At 35.9% G+C, this 11,845-nt stretch overlaps 1 protein-coding gene across 2 annotated transcripts; it reads right to left on the reverse strand.

The window, feature by feature from the left end:
- Nucleotides 1-7,065: 7,065 nt before the first annotated feature.
- On the reverse strand, nt 7,066-10,630 carry LOC137002163 (ovomucoid-like). Of its 2 annotated transcripts, XM_067361696.1 has the most exons (14): nt 10,519-10,628; nt 9,892-9,917; nt 9,623-9,732; nt 9,467-9,524; nt 9,119-9,228; nt 8,946-9,003; nt 8,670-8,779; nt 8,520-8,577; nt 8,172-8,281; nt 8,004-8,061; nt 7,722-7,831; nt 7,588-7,645; nt 7,330-7,439; nt 7,066-7,240 (listed from the first exon to the last, which is right to left on the reverse strand). In XM_067361696.1, exons 1-14 carry the CDS (start codon nt 10,556-10,558, stop codon nt 7,177-7,179), a joined length of 1,080 nt encoding a protein of 359 aa, XP_067217797.1. In that variant the 5' UTR covers nt 10,559-10,628; the 3' UTR covers nt 7,066-7,176. The 2 variants fall into 2 exon arrangements, with proteins under 2 accessions (XP_067217797.1, XP_067217874.1); XM_067361773.1 differs by lacking the exons at nt 7,722-7,831; nt 8,004-8,061 and having other exon boundaries at nt 10,519-10,630.
- Nucleotides 10,631-11,845: the final 1,215 nt, after the last annotated feature.

Here is an 11,845-nt window from a genome sequence, read left to right on the forward strand (position 1 = left end):
TTTTCCATCAGATCCACACTTGGGTTCATAGATGTCTGAGCATTCATTAGGCGGGTAACGCTTGCAGTTAGGCTGGTCACATAAAAAAACAACAACATTGAGTTATTTGAACATGGAGGGAAGTAATTCTACAGTCGTTATTTACTCACCTTTCTCGCTGCATCAGATACGGCCACTGTTTGTGTCAAGAAGGAAAACAAGGATTAAAGTTTATCATGATATAGCAAGAGGAAATAACTTGTTTTGCCCATACAATAAAAGTCAATGTTGTTTTGTTGGACAAAAACAACATTTCAGTCGTTTTTCAGTGAAAAATCAAACTTAAAAATGTTTGAATGTGACTTAAATCTTACACATTTTTCATTTGTCCTACTTTAGCAAAAGTGAATTAAGACTTTATCGAAACAATGAAACTCTTCATTATGAAGCAAAACTATCAGTATCAGTGTATATCGCAGGTTCTCAACAAATGAAAAATGATCCTAATATCAGTTTTAGTGAATGAAATCATGATATTACTCACCTAGGACACAGAGAAGGACGATGACTCCACGTGCAAACATTGTTCCAGACTTGAGAGTGAACTCACTAAAACTGACAATATAATCAGTGATGAAATTATCCGCCTATTTATATCAGTACTGTATCCACCTCTGAACTCAAGTAGTGCTCGCTGCAGAGCAAAACGACCTCCTGCTTACATGAATATTCATGAGTTTCCCAGACATGCACGAAGCAGAACAACCTTCAATGAGCTGAGCTCGTTGTTTTCTTCCTTATTTGTACCTTGTGATGTTTTAAAACTCTTTTATTAGTTGTTATCATTAAGTACATCACTGCCTGTAACAACTGAAATAAACCTGTATAAATGTGTCTGAGGACTAATATCTAGTCAGAACAGGTAAGCTAACACATGTATCATCACACCAGTAGTCTATAGCTTACAGAAATAGTATTTCCACAGACACATATATACACATTTATCGCAAGGTACAAAGTAGAATAACAACGAGCTGAACTCATTGAAGGTTGTTCTGTGCCTGTCATTCAGTTACAGATGAATGCACAAAAAATGCATAATAATGAGAACATTATAGACTGTTATCGAGAACTAAACAACTGTAGTTTAGGCATAAGTCATTCGTGATCGAAGAAAAAAAGTTTGGCTATCTTTATGGAATAATCCACTAATGTGCTGAGATACAAATTCTCAGTTGCATGTGCAATCGAGCATGTCTGGGAAACTCAAGAATATTCATGTAAGCTTCGAGACAAAAAACACGAGACGCGAAAAAACACGAAAAAAAGTTTTAAATGGATAGTTCACCCAAAAATTAAAATTATTCCATGATTTGCTCACCTTCAAGCCATTCTAGGTGTATGTGTGTGCCGGGATATATAAAGTTTTAAATATGGATATTTTTCTTACAAAAACACATCCCTTCACTTCAAAAGGTCTTTATTAACCCTCGGGAGTCTTATGGATTCTTTCTTTATTTTTATGGATGAATGTAATAAGCACACTGTAAAATGAAGTGTTACCCACCCTTTAAACAGCCGCATATAAACCACATGTGAGATTAATAAAGATCAGTAATAACGCCAGAGCCTCAAGTCATTTTCACCACCTTTTATTATATTCAAACTAATTCAAGTGAGATGTGCAATGATTGGTGGGTAAGCTTTCCTTTCCACTTCCTGTGAAGTGATGCATCCATGTTCCCGTATTCCCTGTTCTGTCCACTTCGCAGGGCACTTACGGTCGAACAGAACGCACTTGAGGTTTTTAGTGGTGCTTTCTGTGTGTTAATATTTCTTCAACTTTTGTCAATTCTTGTGTAAGACTCTCTTGTGTAACGTATGTCCGTTATGCTATCTGCACATCATAGACACACCTAGACAAAACAAGAACTAGGCCTTGGACACACTTATACACTCACACAGTTTGCAAATGTCTGGGGACTGAGGAGACAAGTTTCTCAAGTTTAGGAATAGGAATGTTATCCCATTCTTGTCTAATACAGGCTTCTAGTTGCTCAACTGTCTTAGGTCTTCTTTGTCGCATCTTCCTCTTTATGATGCGCCAAATGTTTTCTATGGGTGTTAGATCTGGACTGCAGGCTGGCCATTTCAGTACCCGGATCCTTCTTCTACTTAGCCATGATGTTGTAATTGATGCAGTATGTGGTCTGGCATTGTCATGTTGGAAAATGCAAGGTCTTCCCTGAAAGAGACGACGTCTGGATGGGAGCATATGTTGTTCTAGAACTTGGATATACCTTTCAGCATTGATGGTGCCTTTCCAGATGTGTAAGCTGCCCATGCCACACGCACTCATGCAACCCCATACCATCAGAGATGCAGGCTTCTGAACTGAGCGCTGACAACAACTTGGGTTGTCCTTGTCCTCTTTAGTCCAGATGACATGGCGTCCCAGTTTTCCAAAAAGAACTTCAAATTTTGATTCGTCTGACCACAGAACAGTTTTCCACTTTGCCACAGTCCATTTTAAATGAGCCTTGGCCCAGAGAAAACGCCTGCGCTTCTGGATCATGTTTAGATATGGCTTCTTTTTTGACCTATAGAGTTTTAGCCGGCAACGGTGAATGGCACGGTGGATTGTGTTCACCGAATGTTTTCTGGAAGTATTCCTGAGCCCATGTTGTGATTTCCATTACAGTAGCATTCCTGTATGTGATGCAGTGCCGTCTAAGGGCCCGAAGATCACGGGCATCCAGTATGGTTTTCCGGCCTTGACCCTTACGCACAGAGATTGTTCCAGATTCTCTGAATCTTTGGATGATATTATGTACTGTAGATGATGATAACTTCAAACTCTTTGCAATTTTTCTCTGAGAAACTCCTTTCTGATATTGCTCCACTATTTTTCGCCGCAGCATTGGGGGAATTGGTGATCCTCTGCCCATCTTGACTTCTGAGAGACACTGCCACTCTGAGAGGCTCTTTTTATACCCAATCATGTTGCCAATTGACCTAATAAGTTGCAAATTGGTCCTCCAGCTGTTCCTTATATGTACATTTAACTTTTCCAGCCTACCTGTCCCAACTTTTTATTGCTACCTGTCCCAACTTTTTTGGAATGTGTAGCTCTCATGAAATCCAAACTGAGCCAATATTTGGCATGACATTTCAAAATGTCTCACTTTCAAAATTTGATATGTTATCTATATTCTATTATGAATAAAATATAAGTTTATGAGATTTGTAAATTATTGCATTCCTTTTTTATTCACAATTTGTACAGTGTCCCAACTTTTTTGGAATCGGGTTTGTAATTAATTATGATGGCTTTATGGTGTTGATGGTAATAATAATAATTAGTTAGATTGTGTGTGTTGTGCATTAACGGAGGCCAGGTGTTCTTGTGAACCTGCTGTCAGAGAGAATCAGCCCCCTAACAACAGGACCACCCTTTGCCTGTTTGTCTATGCTGTGCATTAAAAGAGACAAGATTTTGGCCAGTCAGCTGCCAGAAGGGGGCGCTCTCCGAGCAACAGAGCCACCACTTGCCAACCCTGATCTGAGAATTATGTTGTGTGCAATGGATTTAATTACTGAAATATTTATACGTGTTTTTCCATGTAATTATCTCTATATTTATTACCATCAACACTGTCACCACTTTCTTGAATTGATTCAGTTCACGCTCCTGACCACAAATTGAATGTTATATATTGTTATAATAATAATGACGATGATAATCATAACAGCAGCAAATATCAAGCATTAAGAAGATAATATGTTGATCATATGCAATATACCACATTACTCACTTATGCCTACACTGTAGGTTAAAATGTTATCTCTTCTAGGATGCTATTTTTATCTTATTATCAAATCCAACTACTATAATAACCTAATAACCGTTATAATATAATCATGATAATCAGTCAGCTAAAATCACAATATGTTTTCAGAGACCAGTATTATAATATAGTCATATTCATTCATCGTATAATATATATACAACAAAACAACAAAAATACTTGGTTTATATAATAGAGTGATGTGGTATTGTATTGTATTTAATGTCAGATTTAGTCAAAATCTGTCATTTTATTCTTACCTTGACATTTTGTTCAGTGAGCAGTATAACAATCAACAGGTTTATTCTTTACAGTAATCATTTTTGGACTGTGAACACTACGGGGAGAAAAGCAAAAATACTGCTGCAAAATTATTGTAGAAATTGCAATCAGTGCTATTATTGATCAATCCAATGGATATCACTCATGTTCATCAGGGGACATTATACTTAATAATAATGTTGAAATAAATGGCAATGGTAAAACTATTTACATAAATACAAGTACTCATGTAATGGACCATATACTACCATCCATTAATCATCACTGAATGTTTTCTACCAAATGTAACAAAGAAATCTGCCAGTGATGACAAAAGTGTTCAGTGATAAAATATATGGTTGAATTTGAGTTTCATATTGTCAATAAAACTGGCCACAGTTCTGAAGGTTATTTTTTTAATACAAATAATGGAGATTTCTTTGTGCTTTCCTTGCAGTGAGAAACTGAATTAATGCACAAAAATAACATATATAGAGAAAAAAATCCTCTACAGAATCCTTTAGTGGTTTAGAAATATTCAATAAATTAAATTTTACATAAGCAACCAAAAGCTTTCTTAGATAAATCAGACATAAAACTAATATTTCTTAACGTTCTGAATGTTATTAATTCATATAATTACTATTAATATTGAACATCAAACATTTTCTTTACAATCTGCCGATACCGATTATTGGCCGATATATCGGTGCATCTCTAGTTCAAGGATTGAATTAATTAACAGTCAAATTTCTGATGGCCATCATAGCTATTTGTATTTGCACAGGATACTGTTAAAAATAAAGATACTAAAAGGGTATTTTCACAGTGGTGCCACTGAAGAACCATTTTAGTTCCTCAAAGAACCTTTCAGTGATCAGCTTTTAAAAGAATCACTTTTTCTTAATGCGAAGAACATTTTAATAATCTAAAGAACCACTATAAAGACACCTGCAGTGGGAATGTTGAAGGTTCCTCATGGAAACATATAGATGTCAATAAAGAAGTTTTAATTATGAGTGTATCTTGATTAACTGCGTTCTGAGGTGAGAGAGAGAAATTCTAGAAATGAATGTTCGTGACATCATTTGTGTAATGCTGTCGCCCTCTGCTGGTGACACAGACACTTCATCCACAGCCTCCTCATTTTCTCTGAAAAATCTGTAGCTTTTTCCTAAATTTATACCGAGCTTAATAAAATATGTAAAATTATCTTGATTAAAGAACTTTGTCTAAACGACTTTATGCATCAACGGAATGCATATATTAACATTAATTATAAGGCTATAGCCAATAAATGAAAACTAAAACGTGGTTTCCACTGCTAATAAATGAATAGGACTAATACATGGGTTGTTTTAACCCAGTGGTTGGGTTAAATGTTTGCCCAACCTGCTGGGTAGTTTTATTTAACTCAACTATTGTATGTTAATTTCTATATGGCTGGCTTAAAATGATCCAGAATATGTTGTAAATTAAAAATCAGATATATAATTACTAGAGGCAACAATAATAAAAGGTGAACATTTTTTAATAAGCAATTTAATTAATAAATGTTCATTCTTAAACATATTAATAAATGTTAATTTCCAAAATATTTTGGGCTCATTTTAGGCAAGCAATACAGTATAATTTTTAAACAATAGTTGAGTTAAATAAAGCGAGTAGAAACACCTGTGAGAGTCGCGAGTCTTCAGAGAAAACTCGTGCCAGTTTAAAGTGAAAAAACGATAAAAAGAATCACAGTTTACAGACCATAGATAGTTCATACGCACCGTGTCCCGATTTGACAAATCTACATCGGACATGAGCCAGGAGGATCCTGTAGAGAACAGATCAACAGGTGAGATCCAAATTACTTTTGAAACCGAGACATTACATGTTCCTTGAGCTCCAGCATTGAAGTCGCAATAGTCTTTTAATCCCTATTGTGTCCTATATCCGAGTGAAACGGCTTCTCGAACAAGAGCCAATGTTGGGCGGGGCTTGATTTTGTTTGGTCTAATGTTGTTTTGTTGGACAAAAACAATATTTCAGTCATTTTTTTAAAGTGAACCACCCCTTAATTAGCAATATCCTAATATCAGTTGCTTTTGTAAATGAAATCATGATATTACTCACCTAGGACACAGAGAAGGACGATGACTCCACGTGCAAACATTGTTCCAGACTTGAGAGTGAACTCACTAAAACTGACGATATGATCAGTGATAAAATGATCCGCCTATTTATATCAGTACTCTTAATATTGGAGTGGATTAATCACACACACAGAGGGAGGTTTAATAAGCACTTTGAGTTTGATAGATTTATTTAATTTGGTTGTTAGGTGTGTCTGTGTACTGTAGATTGATTGATTGTTTGATTATGATCACCTGAAGATTTATAGTGTTTTGTATATAACCATTGAGAACAAGTGAATTGTTACACTGATGTTTTTTTTTTGTTTGTTTGTTTGTTTTAATGTTAGTTTAATCTCTGATTCTGCCAAATCATTCAGTTCCTGTAAAAATGCTCAAATGTTTTCTTCAGCGCTTCATCAAAGAAAATGGTCTGTACACTTACGGTCGAATGGAACGCACTTGAGGTTTTTATTAGTGCTTTCTCTCTGTTAATATTTCTTAGACTCTACTTTTGACTATTCTTGTGTAACTTCTTTAGACACACCTAGACCAATCAAGAACTAGGCCTTGAACACACTTATACACTCACACATACAATTATCTATATTTCTTAATATGCCATATATGGTAGGTGTTGATCTTTGAGCACTGTGATTGGATGGCCTGGACATCGGTGATGATTCTGCTTTAAATACGACCCTTCTTCATTAATCTAACAAAAGCTCACACACCCTTAATGATATTCTGCTCTCTAGATATGATCCGTGTGAATCCTTCAAAGTAAATCTTCACCAATTTTATCTCGTCTTTCCAAGACTCAAGGGAGAAAACAGAACCAAACAGAACAGCTTCAATATGCAGCATTTATTCAAGGATTAAACCGTTACACATTCAGGTTATAATGAATGAGACACAATAATGCTGACTAAAGGTCTGTTAAGCTGAATTATGCTGCCATTCCTGTGTCACTCCTGCAGACCTTCATCGCATCTGCCTTGCTTCACGATAAATATTTCAGTTCCTGATTCCCTAAAAAAAAAATAGAATAAAGTGAAAATTTAAGTTTGAACGTGACTGTAATTCATTTTTAAACCCGCAGTACTTTGATTTAAACTCACTTGATGGCAGCACACAGCATGCATTCATTGCTGTATGTTTTTCCATCAGATCCACACACGGGATCATAGTTCAGTGGGCATGCGTTAGATGAGTAAGACTTGCAGTCAGGCTGGTCCCAAAAAAAAAAGTTATTTAAACATGGAGGGAAGTAATTCTACAGCCGTTACACATTCAGGTTATAATGAATGAAACATGAGCACAATAATGCTGAGTAAAGGTCTGTCAAGCTGAATTATGGTGTCATTCCTGTGTCACACCTGTAGAGGTTGATCACATTCACCTTTCTTCACGATTAAGATTGTAGTATTTGATGTCCTAAAAAAAAAAAAGATTAAAATTTGAAAGTGACTAATTCATTTTTTAAACCTGCAGTACTTTGATTTAAACTCACTTGATGGCAGCACACAGCATGCATTCATTGCTGTATGTTTTTCCATCAGATCCACACACGGGTTTATAGATCATTGTGCATATGTTAGACAGGTATGACTTGCAGTCAGGCTGTTCACACACACAAACACAAAAAAAATGATTTGAACATGAGTTATTTGAACATGGAGGGAAGTAATTCTACAATCGTTACACATTCAGGTTATCATGAATGAAACAGGAGTACAGTAATGCGGAGTAAAGGTCTGTCAAGCTGAATTATGGTGTCATTCCTGTATCACACCTGTAGAGGTCGATCACATTCGCCTTTTTTCACAATTAAGATTGTAGTATTTGATTCCCTAAAAAAAAAAAAAAAAAAAAAAAAAAGGGGGGGGGGAGAGAGATTAAGGATTAAAGTTTGACAGTGACTAATTCGTTTTTAAACCTACAGTACTTTGTTTAAACTCACTTGATGGCAGCACACAGCAGACATTCATTGCTGTATGTTTTTCCATCAGATCCACACACGGGTGAATAGATATCTGGGCATCCTTCAGACGGGTAAGGCTTGCAGTCAGGCTGTTCACAAAAACAAAACATTGAATTATTTACAAATACGGGTTCATAGACCATCGGGCACACGATAAGCTCAGGTTCAGGCTGGTCACATAAAGAAAATAACCTTGAGTTATTTGCAAATGGAGGGAAGTAATTCTACAGCCATTACACATTCAGATTATAATGAATGAAACATGAGCACAATAATGCTGAGTAAAGGTCTGTCAAGCTGAATTATGGTGTCATTCCTGTGTCACACCTGTAGAGGTTGATCACATTCACCTTTCTTCACGATTAAGATTGTAGTATTTGATGTCCTAAAAAAAAAAGGGGGGGGGGGGGGTTAAGGATTAAAGTTTGAAAGTGACTAATTTGTTTTTAAACCTGCAGTACTTTGATTTAAACTCACTTCATGGCAGCACACAGCATGCATTCATTGCTGTATGTTTTTCCATCAGATCCACACACGGGTTTATAGATCATTGTGCATATGTTAGATGGGTAAGACTTGCAGTCAGGCTGTTCACACACACACACACACACAAAAAAAAAAAAATGATTTGAACATGGAGGGAAGTAATTCTACAATCGTTAAACAATCAGGTTATCATGAATGAAACATGAGCACAATAATACTGAGTAAAGGTCTGTCAAGCTGAATTATGGTGTCATTCCTGTGTCACACCTGTAGAGGTTGATCACATTCGCCTTTTTTCACAATTAAGATTGTAGTATTTGATTCCCTAAAAAAAAAAAAAAAAAAGAAAAAAAAAAAGGGGGGGGGGGGGGAGATTAAGGATTAAAGTTTGAAAGTGACTAATTCATTTTTAAACCTACAGTACTTTGTTTTAAACTCACTTGATGGCAGCACACAGCAGACATTCATTGTCATATGTTTTTCCATCAGATCCACACACAGGTTTATAGATCTTTGGGCATCCTTCAGACGGGTAAGGCTTGCAGTCAGGCTGGTCACAAAAATAAAACATTGAATTATTTACAAATACAGGTTCATAGACCATCGGGCACATGATAAGCTCAGGTTCAGGCTGGTCACATAAAGAAAACAACATTGAGTTATTTGCAAATGGAGGGAAGTAATTCTACAGTCATTACACATTCAGATTATAATGAATGAAACATGAGCACAATAATGCTGAGTAAAGGTCTGTCAAGCTGAATTATGGTGTCATTCCTGTGTCACACCTGTTGAGGTTGATCACATTCGCCTTGCTTCTGGATTAAGATTGTAGTATTTGATGTCCTAAAAAAAAAAGGGGGGGGGGGGGGGGGGGATTAAGGATTAAAGTTTGAAAGTGACTAATTTGTTTTTAAACCTACAGTACTTTGTTTTAAACTCACTTCATGGCAGCACACAGCAGGCATTCATTGCTGTATGTTTTTCCATCAGATCCACACACTGGTGAATAGTTCAGTGGGCACATGATAGATGGGTAAGACTTGCAGTCAGGCTGTTCACAAAAATAAAACATTGAATGAACATTTACAAATACGGGTTCATAGTCCATCGGGCACACGATAAGCTCAGGTTCAGGCTGGTCACATAAAGAAAATAACATTGAGTTTTTTAAACATGGAGAGAAGTAATTCTACAATCTTTATTTATTCACCTCTCTCACTCCATCAGATACGGCCACTGTTAGTGTCAAGAAGGAAAAACAAGGATTAAAGTTGATAACAGGATCATATCAGCTGTATTAATGTTAATATAATGTCCACACTTGACAAAAAAAAAAAAAAAATGTATAGGCCAATTATAGTCAAACAGCAATACTGTGAAATATTACTACAGTTTAAAATAATGGTTTTCCTTTTTAACATACTTTAGAATATAATGCATTTCTGTGATGCAAAGTGTCTGAACATTCATGTTACCTCTATGTTATTTCATATAGACCTTTAGCTTAAAAGCATGCACATTTGGAGAAATATTGATGGATTCATATATGTTTGTCAATTTTCTATACAGAGGAGTAATATTTATTGTCATCACTATGGGCACTATAGTTTCAATTGATATATTTTTTCTGTCTCTATGACCAAAAAAATGATGGAGTATTTTAAGTCTGTTTTGCTTCAATGTGAAAAAAATCCTGCAAAACGCGCCGGTGCGTTTCCCGATTCCAGTGTTAAATCTTACAGTTTTTTTTATTTGTCCTACTTTAGCAAAGGTGAAATCTGATGTGGTAAATGATCCTAATATCAGTTATAGTGAACGAAATCATGATATTACTCACCTAGGACACAGAGAAGGACGATGACTCCACGTGCAAACATTGTTCCTGACTTGAGAGTGAACTCACTAAAACTGACGAAATGATCCGCCTATTTATATCAGTACCGTGGATCCACCTCTGAACACAAGTAGTGCTTGCTGCAAATTACCTCCAGCTGAACCAGTGGTGTAGTCTAGTTTTTTGTAGTGAGTATACTGTGATTTTTCCCTCCTGGCCTCATACTAACCCGTCCCGGAGCGACACCCCATAAGCACCGTGTGGCTCAGTAATGCATATGGTATGCATCTGATCTATAGGCTAATGCTCTATATATGAGAGCATTCTGAAAGACAGCTTATGTGTGTGTTATCTACATGTCAGTTTATTATAATCAACAAAAGACTTTAACAGCCAGTGACATTTACAGCTGAAGAGACTCTGGACTGATTTTCAACTGTTTAGTGTCAATCCCCATCTAACTCAGCCAGTTAAGACAGCCTTAGATGTGATATTGAATATGGTTCTGGAGCATAAATTTTAACTGCTGGCAAGATTCAATGCACATTTAGGAGTGGAAGTTGCAACTATTATTACTCTAAAAATGTTTGGTTAAAAACAACCCAAATGGCTTGAAAATGGACAAACCCAGCAATTGGGTTGTTTTAACCCAGCGATTGGGTTCAATGTTTGCCCAAACTGCTGGGTAGTTTTATTTAACTCAACTATTATGTTAAAATTGCTGTATTGCTTGCTTAAAATGAACCCAAAATATGTTGGAAATTAACATTTATTAATATTATATAAAATAGATAAGCAATAAACATGCATAAAAATTGTTTATTAATAAATGTTCACCTTTTGATTATTATTGTTGTCTCTAGTATTGCCTCATGTGTCTGATTTTCAATTTCCAACCTATGGGTTAATTTTAAGCCAGTCATCTATATATAGTCATTTTTAAGCAATAGTTGAGTTACATAAAATTACCTAGCAGGTTGGGCAAACATTAAACCCAGCTGCTGGGTTTAACCCAATCACTAGGTTTGTCCATTTTCAACCTTACTTTAACCCAGCATTTTTTTTTAGAGTGTAACAATAATGAAAAGATGAGGCTTATCAGTATGTCACAATATCACCCTGTTTGGACTTTTTCTGTTTTGCACCATGTCAATCTGTCATCATAGTTATGTGTAACAAGGTCCACCTTTAAATAAACATCAACACATCTCAGGTTCGTTTAAATAAATACCCAAGATTTATTGATGGCTTTACAAAGTTATTATACAGGACACTCTATATATGGAGGTAACCAAGCCAGAGTTGAGCATAAAACCACACAAAAATAAAC

Source organism: Chanodichthys erythropterus, chromosome 1, assembly GCF_024489055.1.
Source record: "Chanodichthys erythropterus isolate Z2021 chromosome 1, ASM2448905v1, whole genome shotgun sequence".
Taxonomy (NCBI): domain Eukaryota; kingdom Metazoa; phylum Chordata; class Actinopteri; order Cypriniformes; family Xenocyprididae; genus Chanodichthys; species Chanodichthys erythropterus.